The following is a 17,406-nucleotide window of genomic DNA, read 5'->3' as shown; positions in this document are numbered from 1 at the left end:
ACTGAAGTGGGATTGTCCAAGTTTGATCAGTTAGCATAAAAAAGGCTTTGAGAAAACCTTATAGTTTTATATCATTAAGCATAACAATACCAACAGGTACAAAGGAGACCCTATGTGCATTTTATATTGATGGAGATGATACCAGCTGTATTGCATGTGCATGTTTTGTGGAGATAATTAGTAGGGCTGGCCTCATTATAAATTTATAATAAAATCTGACCATTCCAGTCTGCCCCAATCCTTTTCACACACCTGTTCCACCAGTTTGATTGTTGCCTTGTTTTCCTGGGGGGAAAAAAATGCAGTATTCTCACACTTGGTCACAACGTTTTGCTACAGCCCTACAAAGTACAAAATCATCAATTGTAGGAGAAATTGGGTTAAAAAGAAGGGAATGAGTAAAAAAAAAGTACTTTTTTGATTAAAAAAAAGTAGGCTTGAGGTTGTTCGAATAAAGCTGTTTAAAAAAAAACCTGTAGATAAACAACTAACAAAAACTCGACAAAGATTTTAAAGTTTAGTTGATTTTACAGAAAACTGTGGCTACTTCATTAAAAAAATTCCAACACAAATTGTTTTATTTTGAAGGATGAAACAGGAAGTCCGGTGATTACAGTCTTTGTTTTGACGTCACCTGCATGGATAGACGGTATTTGGGTTTCCAGCCAACTGAATGCGGCCGAGTGTTGGAGGGGGTCGGTTAAACAACGCTTTATTTTTTCAAAATACAAACATTACTATCGAGGTAGGTCGTCGTTTTGTCACGCAGACGTAATGTCGCAGTGGGTTAGCTTGCTCTTGTAGCCCAGCTGTCTCCTCAAAGCTCTGACAGCATCCAGCAGCAGGTTAGCTCGGTCCAGTCAGTCTCTGGCTCTGCTCACTGACCTGCAGCATCGACTGGGGCGGTGTGTGGATATGTAACATTTTGACCAAATTGGTAATGTTCTAGTTTTTGACGTCAAAGTGATATAACTGGGGAAAAAATGGCAGTTGTTATTAGAATGACTCAGGGTGTCACCGGATACAACACACTTCTAAGCTTTAATGGGGGCTGAAATGTTTGTGAGAAGCACACCATGTTTTTTTTTTTTTCTGCAGTTTGATTTTTTTAAAATTATTATTATTATTTCTGTTTGTTTTTACAATGCAGATTGAATTTAGTACATTGTAGTAACTCTGTCATTCGCCCACACACAGCTGGAAACAGGAAGTGAAACACAAACTGACCTGAGAGATCTCTGAAAATAGTTTGTCCTGGGATCACCTTAATCTGAACAGCTGAACACAAAACAATAACCCATTTAACGTCTCTCTCTTCCTCTCTCCCTCGGCCCAACGTCTCCCTTGCACGCCCGCAGCCATGTCTCCATCAGTCCCGCTGCAGGAGATGATCCGAGCCATCAGGTCAGCCAGGACCCAGTGTGAGGAACGGGGGGTCATCCAGAGAGAGTGTGCCGCCATCCGGGCCCAGTTCAGACAAACCGACAATGGCGGGCGGTCGCACAACCTGGCCAAGCTGCTCTACGTGCACATGCTGGGCTACCCTGCTCACTTTGGTCAGGTGAGGGGAGATTTAGTTAATTCCTGTCATGGGGTTTTGCGTGGGCTGAAGTGTGGGAAACCATCAAGTGTCTGCTTTCACTTCATGCCGACTTTCGCAAAGTCCAAGTCCAAAGAGAAGTGAGGCACCGAGAGGTGTTATTTGTGTGATAAAGCAGAACATCCAGGCCCCTTCCACATGTTGCCATTTTACAAGCATAAGCTTCAATGTCTTTTCTTGGGATTTCATTTATAAATCTGAAGCGGAACAAAAGGTTCTCATCGTACTTAGTCACTTTGAGTCAAGACTTTGTGAAAACCCTTTCTGCTCCCACCTGGAGATTATTTTGGTAAATGTCTCTACCTGTTTCGCACATCCAGAAACTAAGTTCTTGTCCCGTCCCTCATTTAGAAAAATAGGTCACATTCAGTCGGATCGGTTCAAGATCGATTGTAGACATCAGGAGTTAATTCTTACCACAAATTCTCTGTTGAATGTTCGGGTGTCCAACTCTGGGCTACTGGGTGTCTGTCAGTCGTTAAAACGTATTAAATTAAGGCCTTACAATATCTTATAATCATAAAAAAGTAAGTGGGTCTTACATACGTTGATCACAGGTCTTAAAATTTGTGTTGACAAAACTATTTAATCATATAGATTCACATACGTATACATATTTGTTTTTCTCCTGAGACTTTTCTGTCAGGTAAAATTTTAATCGTTCTCAGACATCTACATTGGACGGTTGAGGCTACTGCTAACTCACTGCTAACATACCCTTCGCTAGTTCACAAGCTGTTTGTCTTAGGTAAGTGCAAGTTTATCGCCAATTGGATGGACGCAGTTTGTGCATTTCTGTGAAGACAGAGGTCTTAAGTTTAATTCATAATGGTCTTAAAAAGTCTTAAATTTGAGTTGGTGTAACCTGCAGAAACCCTGAGCTACCTTCCTGCAGGTTTTTAGACGCATTCCTTCTCCAACACGCCTGAATCAATCGATTCCAGGCCGGGTTCTGGAGAGCTGATGAGGAAGATCAGAGACATGGCTCAGACGTGTTGAAGCACGGCTGCATCTCGAAGTTGTGAGAGTTGCTGTAAACCGGAGATCTTCTGGTTTTCTTTCAACAGCTGCTTTCGTAAAGGGTGTGTTTGCAGAGCGCAGCACGATTGGGATATCGTTTTACTACTGAAAACCTGCTTAATTTTCTGTCCATTTCACATTTTTGTGCGACTTTGTTTTGGTCTGTCACATAAAATTCTTTTTCTAACATGACAAAGTGTGAAGACTTTTCCAAGACGCTGTAGTAAGTGGTTGATCTTAGTCCCTTTTTTTCTGTTATCTGAACAATGTGAATTGTGTTTAATTCCCGCAAGCAAAACTTGTCAAAGATCAACAAATCTCCTGAAAGTAGGCCACTGACTCTGTCGTTTCCACGCTCAGACTACCGAGTCTCCTCTGCTCAGAGTGATGAAAGAGCAAAGATTTTTGCCTTTGGGCTTCAGCAAAGGGGTCAGTGTTTCAAGCAACTCCACACTTCACAGAGTCGTTTCTTTTTCTTGTGTAGATGGAGTGCGTTCGGATGATTGCCAGCCCGCGCTACAGCGAGAAGCGCGTGGGGTACCTGGGAGCGATGATGCTGCTGGACGAGAAGCAGGATGCGAGCCTGCTCATCACAAACTCCATAAAGAAGTGAGGAGAACTCTTACTAACTGCACTGTATGTAATAGGATCTGAGTTTATATTCATGCAGGGAGAAAAACACTTTTTGTGTTGGTGCATTTCCTCTTCGTACGGCTAACCGTCAGTGATTGGTAAGAATAAAATCACAATCACACATAGTGCTGTGGAAAGGTAGTTAGTCTCTTACATTTTTCTGTTTTTCTTACGCTTCAGTGTTTCAGACGATCAAACACATTTTAATATGAAAATCTAATAACTGGTTGTGTCGCCCATGGCAACAAGAACTCCCATTAAGTGTTTGTGAAAGCTGGCAATCAGCCTTTAACTAAATTTCTTCCCAGGATGAAAGGGTTTTCGATTAAGAATGGCCCGTTTAGCATCACACGACAGCATCTGAGTTAAAATCGAGCCATGACTTGGACTAGGCCACTCCCAAACCTCCATTGTGATTTTTATTTTGCGGAATTAACTTGTAGGATTTGCGACGGACTGACGGTCACGCATTTTCAAGAGTGAAAGTGTTGATTCCACCTTTGACGGTAAAAAAAACATCAGCCTAGATCACTACGCTCCCTCCACCATGTTTGATGTTTTTCTCCTAATTTCTATATTAAGATTATTAGATGTAAGTACAGATGTAACTGTTACAGAATATTTACCGAAAACGATTAAGAAGATATTTTGTTTTGTTTTTTTTCTTGGTAAACGTGAGACAAACCTTTGCGGGGTTTTCTGGTCGTTTTTTCTTATCGTGTCTTATTGTTGAATCATGAACCTGGGAACATTAATCTGCTTTTATTTTTGTTGTTTGTGCTAGTCGGCTCTCACTGGAGTCATAGAAAACATTTGTTGCAACTCTTTCCAGGCTGATGGGTCTCAACAACTTTGCTTCTCATCTAGTCTTGAATTTCTTTAGATGTTGTTACTTTTTGAGGTATTTTTTCCTACTTCATGTTGGTCCCCTTCAAGAGATGTTTGGGTTCTTCAGACTGGTTTGTAATTTAGACGGACTTCTTTGTATTTTCCTCAGATTTTGGGTGATATTAAAAGTTGTTTCCTATAATCTGAAGAATGTGGCCAAAAGATAATTTTAATGAAAGAGACAAACCTCAGTGGAATGAAAAAATAGCTAATCATAAAAGTGTTTCATGTCATTCAGATAAATTATATGTCCAAGTTTTATTTTATTTTATTTTATTTTTTCTGCGATCAATGTATGTTTCTGTGTTTGTCTCGTTCAGCGACTTGTCTCATAGCAACCAGTACGTGCAGTCTCTGGCTCTGTGCACGCTGGCCTGTATGGGTTCAGCTGAGATGTGCAGGGACCTGGCCCCAGAGATCGACAGACTGCTGCGCTCCTCCAACTCTTACATAAAGAAAAAGGTTACAGCATTTCCTTTTTTTAAATTCATGCAGTTCCGACACGTTTATCCATTAGTAGAGCTCTTTTTGGTATTACTGGAAACACCAAAGAATGTCAGCGGTTTATTTTATTATAATTTTTTTGGTATGTGGGAGTTTTATGTTATTATGAGCAGTCGGTGTCCGCCCCCAAGCTTCACCAGTCAAAGAGGAATTTGTTACAGATGAAGATAAACTCTGCACAGACTAGAACCATGATGAGTTTTATTCATTTGATACAAAATAAGAAATGTTTTATCGGTTTTACACAAACGCGTTATTGTTCATTTTAGGGATGTCTAGATTGAGATTTTTAGTAGGTAGTGTAAACTTCAATAAAACTTGATTAGAGATTCAAGTTGACACTATTTTCTTATACGTCCATTTGAATTTAAGTTTTCCAGTAACACCAGATTAATATTGTGACTAAAACCTCTCAGATTTAGAATATCCATTTTACCACATGATCCGCCGTTTGTTAGATGTTTGTGTAACACGGGTTACATTTTTGCAATACACCCTTATCTTTTTGAGGGGAGATTGGTGTGTGAAAATCTGACACACTTTTTTCTCCAATCGCTGTCAAGGCTTATTCTTTCAGTCGCTTGAGTAATAAGAAAACAAACTTCTGCTTTATCCTATTTATTATTGAGTTGGTAGTCCTAATGTTACTAGAGTTTAGCAAAATGTAAAACAACAGATTGGAAACGTTGCAGATTAATTTAGCTACATATTAATGTAGATGATGGCTAATAGTAGCCTTTGAATTGAGGTATTTGTAGCTCCTCTGTTTAAATTTAACCACTCTTGGTATGAGATTGCGTAATTTATCTTGCAGGCTGCTTTATGTGCCGTTCACATCGTGAGGAAAGTCCATGATCTAGGAGAGCTCTTTGTCCCGTCAGCTCGCTCCCTCCTCTCCGAGAAGAACCACGGTTGGTAGATTTTAATCCCACGTCTTGCGTCCCGGTGTCCCAGATGTCGCTTCCATGACCTTCTCGTATTTACCTTTTTACGTGCAGGTGTGCTACATGGAGCTGTTGTGCTCATTACTGAGCTGTGTGAGCGCAGCCCAGAAACGCTGGAGCGCTTCAGGAAGGTAAGCGGCGTCCCGATCCGGTGGCTCTGCGGTAATGTGCGCGCCGTAACAGTGGGTGTGTCGTGTGCTCTCCAGACGGTCCCGGATCTGGTTCAGATCATGAAAGGCCTGGTGATTTCAGGGTATTCTCCGGACCACGACGTGGCAGGAGTCAGTGATCCGTTCCTACAGGTCAGCCTCACTCTTTAGGACTTTGACGCTTGCAAAAGATGTCCGCTTCCTCTCTTTGGCGTCACTGGATATTTTATTGACTTAAACCCAGATTGGGTTTTTTTTTTCTGTTATGCTTTGTAAATTTATGTCAACATTTGTTTAAACTTAGAGCAATTCATAGTGCCTTGCAAAACTGCTCAGACCTCTTCAACTTTTCTACATTTTGCCACATTGCAACAACAAATTTCAATGCATTTTTATTGGAATTTGGTGACTTCTTGTGCCAGCTGGTTGCACTAAATTTAGAGTAAAGCAGGCAGATTACACATGAGACTTCTAAAATATTTATTGGTAAGAGATTTGGAGAACCTACATTACTTTTAATTGACCTATCATTTAAAATCCCCATAAAATACAACAAAGTTTATAGGTGTAATGTCAAAACTGCCAAAAGGTGTTAATACCTTTGCAAGGCACTGAATACTTTGATGCAAGTATACACAGGCGTATTATTTCTCCTGTCTTTTTGTGCTTCTTCTCCCCCCAACTTTTCCTTCAGGTACGCATCCTAAGGTTGCTGAGGATCCTCGGTCGGAACAACGAAGCAGCGAGCGACGCCATGAACGACCTCCTAGCTCAGGTTTTGTTTTTATTCTTCCAACTGGACAGCAGTACTGGAAAAATGAGATGTTTTGCTCAGTTCCAGAAAAGTTTGCTGTTCAAATTTGTCTTTTAGATATCTTCCTTGTCTGTACCAGACTGAATTGTTTGCAAAATGCAGAGTGTCCTCAAATCCTTAAAAGGTTTTATATTAATTTATGTAAAATTAAGGCCTTAAAATCTCTTGAATTCATTGAAGAAAATGTAAAGTCTTACATTTTGTATTCTAGTCGTGTGCAGACATGTTCTGTGACTGAAGGCGGTTAAGGCTACTGCTAATTAACTGCTAATACTTGCTTGCTAGCTTGCTAGCACACAAACGAGCCATTGGCAGCTAGCATATGTCTCTCTAGGTAGCTAGCTTGCTAACTCATGACTGAGTTAGCAAGTGATGTGAGAAGCACAAATCTGCTGCCAAGAGCCAAAAACCCCCCAGTTTCGGTCCCCTGCATTTCTTTCTGCTCTGTCATGATAAACATCTTAAACTTTTTTTATTTTATTTTTTTTTTTTAATGGTCTTAAAAAGTCTTAAATTTGAGGTGATGAAACTTGAAATTCAGTCTGTTGTCCAACAACGGCAGCTTACTGACGTGCGATTTGTTTTCTAGGTAGCGACCAACACAGACAGTACCAAGACCGTGGGCAACGCTGTGCTCTATGAAACTGTTCTCACTGTACTGGACATAAAGTCAGAGAGCGGCCTCAGAGTGAGACACGTTCTCTTTTTACTGCATCGTTACATCAGCAGGCTTTATTTGATTGTCAAACGCTCATAACTTCACTTGCTCCATAGGTTTTGGCTGTAAACATCCTGGGAAGATTCCTCCTGAATAATGACAGGAACATTCGGTCAGTGCTGATTTTCTTCCCGTTTTATTCCTTCACCCTGTGTCGACTCTGCTCGCCGCCCATTTCCTCTGATCTCAGTGAAGGCTTTTTTTTTTCCTTCTTTATTTCAAAAGTGACTGATCTCCTTCCAGCAGGCCGAGCTGAATAATTACTTTCCCCCTGAGCGTTTTACACTAGGAGCTCGCTCAGTTTAAGCACATTTTAGCAGTGAATGTGGACTTGTTGCATAGGTTCCTAGAGGTTTTGTTGTATTGTGGATTTGTTGGTGCTTTTTAATAAGTAATAGAACGGGTCCATCTAGTTTGCTCTTGCAGAACTACTGACTTTCTTTGTGCCAGGGTGGCAGTGATGAGAATGTTTCTTTCCTGTTAGACCTGCCTTACTTGATCATATCTGCCCAAACATAATGTCTTTACTTAGAACTGTAGAAAAGTGCTGACACTGTTGTTAATCACTGTTCATGATGTGGTATAAAAAGGAAATGCTTCATTGTTGGTCCTCTTGCAGATATATTGCCATGACCTCTCTTCAGAAGATCGTTTCAACAGACCACAATGCAGTTCAGCGGCACCGTGGGACCATAGTGGACTGCCTGAAGGACCAGGACGCATCTGTCAAGCGGTAATCGTTGCCTATTTCTTTGGTGAAAAATGGGCTGAAACAGAAACACAACTACATGAAAGGCCTCTAACTCACACCCAGGGTACAAAAGAGTCCGTTTTCAAGCAGGAGTCAGAAGACCAGAGGTGTCCAAAGTGACCCATTTGCAGCCATTGGAATTATTTTTTTTTTTTTTTTGTGGCTTCTTAATTGTATTTTTTAAAAATTGCACAAATTTGGTTTCTCAAGCACAAACTGTTGATGCAGATGGACAATTTTTTTTTTACCATTTTTAGGGGAAGATTTTCTTTGGCAAATTGAAGTCCCCTTATGATGGCAAATATTGGTAACACAAAGTTCTTGATTTAATTTACCATGTATTTGGCTTTCATTTTAATTTCATGGTAAACAGGACAAAACCCATCCATATGTCATTATTATAATTTTAAAAACGTTATTTTTCTTTTTTAGCAATTTTTAGGACGCCTGTATAGTTACTTCAGTATCATTATTGGAGACTCTTACAACCAAAACCATAAATAATAGAATGGATTATGAAGTCTCAGCACAAAATTGCCCTTCAAAAAATATTAATTGTTAAAATGAAAGTTATTGAGTTTATTTTAATTTATCATGTGATTAATCGATTAATTGCTTATTGCGACAGGCTTAGAAAAAAAAAGTTGTATAATTTATGTAAAAACATGTGGGAAATCAGTTCGAATCTAGGAAAACTGCATAATTTGCCATTATGTAAAGATGTGCAGTAGTTATATTTAGATTAAAAAAAGGCAAGAACATGTTTTTAAGATTTATTTTTATGGAAGAAAACGTCAAAAAAAAAACGATTACAAAGGACTTAATAATAGTTTGACTTAATCTCATCCTGCACTTTGTTTGCAAAGAGGAAGATCCATCTGGATCTGTATGATTGGGGGAACCACTGCTAAATCTACGAAACTGAAGTAGAAATGGTTGCATATCATCATAATACACATTTTATATCTATTTATCGATTCAATCGTGAACCAAACCTGAAAAACGCCTGTTGTTCCACTTATTGCTTTTGAAAAAAAAAAAAAAAGATTTGAATAAACGCAGTGAATCGGTTACAAAAGCAAGATTTGATTTTTTTTTTTTTTTTTTTTTTTTTAGTAGTGTCTCACCATTAAAAACAATCTTTCACGATTACGTTTCCATAAATCCACACAAGCTCTCAACAAATTTACAACCAGCAAGTGAGACAGTTTCACACCACCTGTGATTTTTGGCTCCCTTATTTTCTCGTGTTTCAGCCTCTTACTTTGGGAGCTGCTTCACTTATCTGGCATCCATTTAAAAAAAAAATAAAAATAAAGCTGCATTAATGAGACAGAGCATTTGTACCAAACAGACTAGCATTTAAGCCTATTTAAAGCATCTCTTTTAATGTTCATATGAAGAGATAAACCCAGAGTATCAATATTTAAAGATGTTCCTTTTTTCACGTCGGGGAACGCTGTGAGCGCCTGTCGACGCAGCCAAGCCGGATTAATTAGCACCTTTGATCCTCCTCTCCCGTCCATGTAGGCGTGCTTTGGAGCTGTCCCTGGCTTTGGTGTCGGCCTCCAACATCCGCTCCATGATGAAGGAACTGCTCATCTTCCTCTCCTCCTGCCCCCCCGAGCTGCGGGCTCAGGCTGCCAGCGGCATATTTAACGCTGCTGAAAGGTAGAGTCTCAAAGAACGTTTGGTGGATTTTATTCCGCGTATAAACGACTGATTTATTCTCAACACAGCCTCGTAACGCATGCAAACACAGATGACTTCCCCTCATGCATGTGAACAGATTGGACGTGTTGTGTGTTTTTTTTTTTTTTTTGAGCCAGAATGGGGCAGTTTTAATGCTGAGGCAGATGCAATAAAGGCTCTACTTATCCACTCAGTGATATTCCTGTCTGACAGACACTGCCCAGCACTTATTCTCCTACACACAATGCAGATACAGATTCAGCGCGCTCGTCTCACCGCAGAGCACTGCTCAGTTGGCTGTGTGTGTGTGTGTGTGTGTCTCTGTCAGGTATGCACCCTCCAAACGCTGGCACATTGACACCATCCTGCATGTTCTCACCACGGTAAGTTCACTGTAGTAAACACTCAGAGCCTCGCGAAATGAGTCGTGCTGACATTTTGTCGCCTTACAGCCACAAACTTTGATGAGTTATTAGGCTCGTACAGGAGGCATCGACGACTTTGATCGCCAGCGTTTGCACTCCTGTTTCACGTGTTTTAGTGTTCCCTTTATTAGCAGGTGTTTTTATTCATAATTTAGTGGTTCAGTGGTCTTTCTTCATCAGCAGCTGGATAGGAAGTGTTGTAAAGAAGTAGAAGACATGAAGTAAAACTCCACACTAATTTGACTAACAGTTACTCTCCCAGCTGAGCTTTGCATCTCTGCAGCTCCTCCAGAGTTACTGCAAGCATCTTGGCTGATTAATGCTCTCTGGCCCGGTCTTGATTGGTTTCACTCTCTTCCCGTTTTTGGATGACGCATTAAAAAGTTTTTGAAGTTTGTGGTTGTAATTTGACAAAAACTAATACAAAATTCAGGGAAAATAAACTTCTGGGTTTTTTTTTTTAAATGCCTCCTAACTAAGCTTTTTTTTTTCTCTTTTAATTGGCAAGAAAGTGTAAATTCAACAGTTCCACATATTGCTTAAATTTTCAATTAACCAATTACTAAATTAGCTGACAATTATTTCAATAATTTATTAACCATTTCATGTCTTGCGGTGAATGGCTAATAATTTTTTTTTTGCTAGTGTAACATGAAGGGTTGGTCTTTTTGCTAAATGCTGCCGCTATTTTCATTGAATTTCAATATATGAATATTGAAGAAATACATATGACGACACGATGCTGAAGATCCTTCAGCATCGTGACCTTGCGTGAGCTCGTGTGTCATTTCCTCCATCGCAGGCAGGGGGCGACGTCAGAGATGAAACTGTGCCTAACCTGATTCAGCTCATCACCAACACCTCAGAGCTGCACTGCTACACCGTCCACAAGCTCTACCGGGCGCTGCTCACCGACATCTCTCAGGTCTGAGGCTCAGGCTGCTCCAGTTTCACTGCAGCGTTTGAGTTGGATGGAAACAGATTTGTCTGTTAATAAAAAATTTAAAAAAAGTGAGAATTTACGCTTCTCCTATGTGTCTCCAAGTGATGTACAAGTGGAGTTTCTTTGTGTTCACAGCAACCCCTGGTCCAGGTGGCTTGCTGGTGTATAGGAGAGTATGGAGACCTGCTGCTGAAAGGAGAGTGTCAGGAGACAGAAGCTGTGCAGGTGAAGTACTGATGTTGTGTTTAGGTAGAAAGCGAAGAGTGCAGGATGGTCACAATGTTCAGGGAGAAACAAATCGTTTTTTGTTTTTGTTTTGTTTTTTTAACTCCACACGGTTAAAGGGAGAAAGATAGTGGCATTTATTTTACTCAAAACTGAATTTAAAATGTCTTTTTTTTTTCTAGGTTTATCACATTTTTTGTTTGTTTGTTTTGCACGTGTCTTCATCAGGTGACGGAGGACGACGTCCTGGACGCTTTAGAGATAGTTTTACAGTCGCACATGTCGACTCCAACGACCAGAGGCTTCGCTCTCACCGCCACCATGAAACTGAGCACACGCATCACAGACAATGTGGAGTAAGGAAACAAAGCAAAGCACCTTTTTAGCCCCTGGCGCTCCACAGTGATCAGAATCGTGTAAAAAGCCCTTAACAGACCAGTTTGTTGATGGAAGAACTTCTGCAGAACGCTGGCTGTAAGCAGCTTGCGTAATTTCTCCGTCTCTCTTTCTCCTCATGATCGCGCTCGCCACCGGCAGTCGGATCAGGAGCATCGTCAGCATCTACGGAAGCTGCATAGACGTGGAGCTCCAGCAGAGGGCGGTTGAATACAACGCACTCTTCAAGAAGTATGACCACATGAGGTAGGCAAAGACAGAGCAGCGTCAGGTTTTTTCTTTCTTATGTTCTAAGACAATGGCTCTCAAGTTTTTATAACAAATAGACAATGTGCTCTCTTCTATTTTAGACTTCATTTGGGATTCTTAAGCAGTATGGAAGTTTGAGTAGGGTTTCTCCAAGGTCTGGGTATTTTTTTACTCTAGAAAAGTCTGATCACCATCAAAATGTGTTAGAAATTCAGGGTGAACTTTTATTTTTGATATTTAAATATTAGCTACAAAAAATGAGAAATCTGTAAACCGGAGCAGTTCTTTAACTATCAGTCCATCCATTTGTTAGTTTATCCATATATCGATTTGCCCGTCCATCCATTTATTCTCCCATTAATCAGTTTATCATTCAGTCTGGGCTAATAAGGAAGTTTTGGCTAAACTGGGTTTAAAGTCATTTCCATATCCAGGTTCTAAGTTCCGAGGTCAATAAAACACACCGTCTCTCGTTCCAGGTTCACCGTCTCTGTCGCGCTTCTGTGTTTGAAGAATGTTCTGATGAAGCAAAGAGCACTCACTTGTACGGCTGTAGCTATTTCCAGACTGAGGTCGTTGCTTGTTTCCGCAGGGCGGCTGTGCTGGAGAGGATGCCTGTGATTCAGAAAAACTCTCTGGGTCAAACCAACGGAGAGCTGAGCGAGGAACCCATGAAGGAGAGCCAACCAGGAAAGGTCAAACAGGAAGAGACGGCGCTGCCGCCACAACCAGCTGGCCAGGTATGAGAACACAGACCTTCCTAAATTATCTCTTAACTATAGTTATTGTTTGCTTTTTTTTATTATTATTATTTTGACGGTCATCAGGAAGTTTAATAATGGTTTATTGTAATAATGTAAGAATAAAGTAACAATATTCTGAGGGTAAAATCATCATAATATGAGAATATTCATAATATGACTTTATTCTGCTAATATTACGACTTTATTCTCATAATTTTATTACTTTTTTCTTGTAATTGTACTATTTTTATTCCTTTTTACGGTCCTAATATTCTGTCACAGAATACAAACCGGACGCAGAAAAAGTGTTTCCATCGCGCTTTTTTTTAAAAATGTTTTTTTATTTATTTATTTTTTTTTGTGTGTGTTTCTTGTCTGATTGGTATTGTTTCTCTGTAAAAGCACTTTGAATTGTCTTTGACTGAAAGGTGCTATATAAATAAAATTGCCTTGCCTTGCCTTGCCTTTTGGCAACTCCAATTTCGATGTGACTGAAAAACCTCCTGATTCTAGAGTAAAAACGTTTTAGCGAAAAATGTGTTTATTCGAAAATAGCATGCTTCTATTAAGAAGATTTATTTCTGTAATTCGAATTTGCGCAATTTCATGGTAAGTGGAAGCACAGCTACAGTTTGTTTGGCTTAGTTCTGTTTTAAATATCTGTGTATCTATGTTCTGTGTTTTTTTTTTTTTTTTTTTTTTTTGCTCAGGTGGTTGACCTCTTGGACCTGCTGGGAGGGTCTCAGGAACCCCTGCAGCCCGGCTCGTCAGTCAGTGGCTCAGCATCAACCCAGCTCACTGCTGCCCCCACCAGCGCTGGAGGGGACCTCCTGGATCTGCTGGGTGGGTTCGAGCCCACCCCTCTGGCCCCAGGTCAGTCCCATCAGACACAGATGAGATGGAAACACAAAAACTATATGATGACTGTAAAAAAAAAAAAAAGCATGTCATTTTTAGAATGTATATTTAACTTTTCATAAGCTGGTTTGCGCCACGTATCTGAATCAATTCCACGTTTCTTTATGCTTCTGCTTGCCTCAGCTCCCACTGTGACGGTGTACGAGAAAAATGGTGTGACTCTGACGCTAAGCTGCGAACAGCAGTCGGAGTCGGGCCTGACGGTCACGCTCACCGCCTCCAACTCCACTGACTCAGACATCAGCGGCTTCACCCTGCAAGCTGCGGTGCCCAAGGTTTGTTTATCTCCCTTCATGAAGCCACCTTCTAACCGCTTCTGTTATGATGATGTCGAGTTCGGTGATAAATGCCCCATTCAGTGCTAAAGCGAGGAAAATGGCCGCAGCAACAGCAGTAGAGCTTTAATGAAACACTTAGGGACTCACTGAATGTAATTGTTAACAGCAGTCAGCTAAAGTGCAAACATTTTAAACAGACTGACATCATTTAAATTCATTTAAAAATGTCTTCTATACTTAAATCACGGTGACAGTAAACTGTTTGTCATCTTATTGAACCGGATGTGTTCAATAATAAGTTCGCTCAGTTCGTGTTCAAAATGTTGTTGTTTTGGAATGCTAACAGCGGTTAGCATACTGCCTTAACACAACAATGAACAAATCCCTCTGGTCTTCTGAGTCCAGTGAGGTTTAGAAATGAAAATTTAAATTTATGCAACTTTAAAATGAAAAAAAAAAAAAAAAAAAAAAACTCACTAAAATAACTATTGCATTTTGGTTTATGCTTAGCGTTGTGAAACCAACTACTGGAACCAGGAACTCTTATTTTATCTCTGTTAAAGACATTCAACCAATAAAACGTCTTATTTTCAACATTTAAAATGTGCTACTTCGGTTTTATTGTCTCTAAAATCGTTACTACAGTCCTACTGGCAGTAAATGAAAGTAAAAATCACCTGTTTTGCTACGCTGCTGCTTCAGCTTCACCGTATTTTTATTTTATTTTTTGTGTGTTGTTGTTTTCTGTCCTTCAGAGTGTGCAGCTACAAATGAGGGCCCCGAGCAGGGACTCTCTTCCTGCACATGGTGGCGCTAAACTGACCCAGCTGGTGGTCCTCAACAACCCCAACAAGGTTGGTGTGCAGAATGCAAACAGGGCTGTCCCCACATCCTGAACAAGTCTTAAAATGCCTTAAATTAATGTATTTGGAATTAAGGCCTTAAAATGTGTTAATTTCTTTCTTCATTTTTTTTTTAAAGTAAGTTGGTTATAGGTCTTATACTTAGTTGTAGGCAGATTATTTAACCTCGTTTATTAATAGTTTTTTTTTCATGTGGCTTTTCTGACACTTACAGTTGGCTTCTGTGTGTACTGTGACTCGAGGTGATTGAAGCTACTAGTTACTAGCTAGCTAGTAAATACTTATATTAGCAGTATATTTATCATCAGTTAGCTGGATGATGTCTCTTAGCCATTGGCTCACTTCTGTTGCCAACCCATATCATTGATTTATTTTTCTTTTGTACATTTCTGTCGCGACGGTCTTAAGAAACCCGCAGAAACCTTGTGCAAAGGCGCAAGCGGAGAAATAACGCACAAGCTGCTGCTCCCATTCAATGTAGTGATTCTTTAATGTTGCACCCTTAGCGGTGGAGGAGAACACCGATGGAAACGTCTTCAGAAGTCGGGGCTGTGAAGTTGGGAATTGACTCGAGATCTTTGGGAACCATGTTGTATTCTTATTTATTTATTTTTACTATAATCAGACATGAACAGTGAACTGTTCTTTACATTTCAGGTAAATCTGAAAATGAGGATCCGCGTGTCCTACACCTGCCAAGGCTCGGTCGTTCAGGACATGGTTCAGGTCGACTCCTTCCCGGGACTCTGAACCGCAGCCGGACCAGGAGGCGTCTCTCCGAGTCCCGTTAGGTCGTTTTCAAAACCCTGAGAAATGACGTGTTTCACAGGAATCCACAGCCACACTGAAGGAGTGATATTTTTTTGGTGCTCGTCAGGTAAACATCACAACGGTGAACATTTAAGGATTTGCAGGTATCGCAGAAAAGAATGGGTTATGTAAAATGAAATCATCACTATACATGTTTAAGCAGGGAGTTTTTTTGTTGTTTTTTTTAACCAGAGTGTTAGGGTCACTTGGAGAAAGTATTTATTTACCTGTTTCAAGATTAAAGTCAAAAGAACCAACTCGAAATGTTGAGGAAAAGGGTGAAATCCTGGGGAATACAATTGTAATCAAAACACAAAAGGAAAAAAGAAATTAGATTAGAGTTCAAGAAGCTGATTTTAAAAAAACACTCAATATATTTTTAAGGAACTTTTCTTAAAAAGAACGTTATGTTGAGATTGTGATTTTTCCTCTTTGTGTAAATGACCTATACTGACAGCAGTTCAGACATTTTCCTTTAATATCCTGTTTCCTCTGCTTTTTTTCTTAACATTTTAGATTTGTTCTTGAACAAAAAAATTGACTTTACTGTTGAACTAAAATGTAAAAAGAAATGTGTGACCCTAATACTCTCTTGTAGATTTGAATGTTTGTGAACCCTTTGATTTCTAGATTCCTGCACAACTTGTTTCAAAACATAGTTTTTGTTCTTACAATGTAGTAGTGACAAGAATTAAACCAAATTAATCTAGATATGCCGATGAGGTCATCTCGGCCTATGACATGTTTTAAATTGAATCCTTTCGATCATGTCTCTGGACGAGGACTGAAGATGTTTTAAAGATTAACAAAGGAAAAAAAATTAAAATCTATTTTTTATTTATCTGAGATACTTATCTGCCTCTGAAAAAAATCAGATATTTTATTTAAAGATTCATTAATACAGAAAATGAATGAGGGTTCACAAACCTTAAAGAGCCACTATGCCAGCTCAGCGTTTTTTTTAAAGACTTGCTGCTGCATTCATTGTTTTTATTTTCACCGGGGTTGTAATTTTTTTTTTTTTTTTTTTTTTGGCTTTTCATCTTTGCTCCATATAAAGATATTTGTTTTTATGCTCTTTGCACTGTCTAAACAAGGCAAAAACACTAACAAATGAGTTTCTAACCACTACTTCAATTTTTATTTATTTTTATTAAAATGCGAGAGATATAGAAGAGTAGATTTTAAACACAACCATATGAGTTGCCTTTTCTTATCTCAGAGAGTTCTTCGATTATCCAGGTGTTTTAGCTCCTGATCATTCCCCCTGTGCCTTCTGTCACTCTTTTTTCTTTTTTCAAAACATTTCCTTCAGAGGCCAAGATTATTTAGTTTGTTAGACTTGACATACCAAACAACACCTCTCCTGGATGCTAGACTCTTATCAATTGTTTACAGATGATTAAATAAAGCAGGTTTATTTATGAAGATTATGTACAGCAAAACAAGAAGAAATTCAGGCACGCCGCTGCCTACCAGATGTATATTTTGGATAACAAATGTCGAAGCACAACCAAGAGTTTTAAATCCACGGAAACGCCCAGCCTTTTTGTTGGTGGGGAACAAAGCGCTACAAAAAAAAAAAAAAAAAAAGAAACAAATGTCGAGATGAAACCAGGGTGTTTGTGTTAGCTCGGTGACTCATTTTCATCCTCTCTGCTTTTAGCGAACACTCTAGACGTCAGATCACACACACACACACACAACTCCACTGTAAAGAGCTGAGAGAATATTGATTGTCTTTAAATATTCTGTTTTGTTTTCTAATAAAATAAATTCTCAGGCGTGACTTAATCTGATGTCTGGGGGGTTTTTTGTGTGTTTTTTGTAACCAAAGGACGAC

The 17,406-nt window shown here is 39.6% G+C and overlaps 1 protein-coding gene across 1 annotated transcript; it reads left to right on the top strand.

Moving 5' to 3' along the window:
• Window positions 1–624: 624 nt before the first annotated feature.
• ap1g2 (adaptor related protein complex 1 subunit gamma 2) lies at window positions 625–17,357 on the top strand. The gene is made up of 22 exons (XM_014967823.2): window positions 625–745; window positions 1,359–1,561; window positions 3,105–3,229; window positions 4,462–4,603; window positions 5,460–5,556; window positions 5,644–5,720; window positions 5,796–5,891; window positions 6,433–6,513; window positions 7,142–7,240; window positions 7,327–7,382; window positions 7,890–8,003; window positions 9,552–9,692; window positions 10,042–10,096; window positions 10,941–11,063; window positions 11,217–11,306; window positions 11,535–11,662; window positions 11,844–11,948; window positions 12,544–12,691; window positions 13,405–13,567; window positions 13,736–13,887; window positions 14,646–14,744; window positions 15,411–17,357. The coding sequence occupies exons 2-22, from the start codon at window positions 1,361–1,363 to the stop codon at window positions 15,501–15,503; spliced, it is 2,385 nt and encodes a 794-aa protein (XP_014823309.2). The 5' UTR covers window positions 625–745; window positions 1,359–1,360; the 3' UTR covers window positions 15,504–17,357.
• The last annotated feature ends 49 nt before the right edge of the window (window positions 17,358–17,406 follow it).

This window comes from Poecilia mexicana, unplaced genomic scaffold (assembly GCF_051168715.1).
Source record: "Poecilia mexicana isolate PSO_F unplaced genomic scaffold, ASM5116871v1 scaffold_17, whole genome shotgun sequence".
Taxonomy (NCBI): Eukaryota; Metazoa; Chordata; class Actinopteri; order Cyprinodontiformes; family Poeciliidae; genus Poecilia; species Poecilia mexicana.
Note: the sequence above shows the minus strand (reverse complement) of the source record. Positions and strands in the feature narration are given on the sequence as shown.

Excerpts from the sequence above, each read along its gene's own strand:
- ap1g2 (XM_014967823.2), top strand. The coding sequence starts at position 1,361 with ATGTCTCCATCAGTCCCGCTGCAGGAGATGATCCGAGCCATCAGGTCA. Across the intron at positions 3,230-4,461 it reads ATCACAAACTCCATAAAGAA|CGACTTGTCTCATAGCAACC; the intron begins GTGAGGAGAACT and ends TGTCTCGTTCAG. Across the intron at positions 4,604-5,459 it reads ACTCTTACATAAAGAAAAAG|GCTGCTTTATGTGCCGTTCA; the intron begins GTTACAGCATTT and ends TTTATCTTGCAG.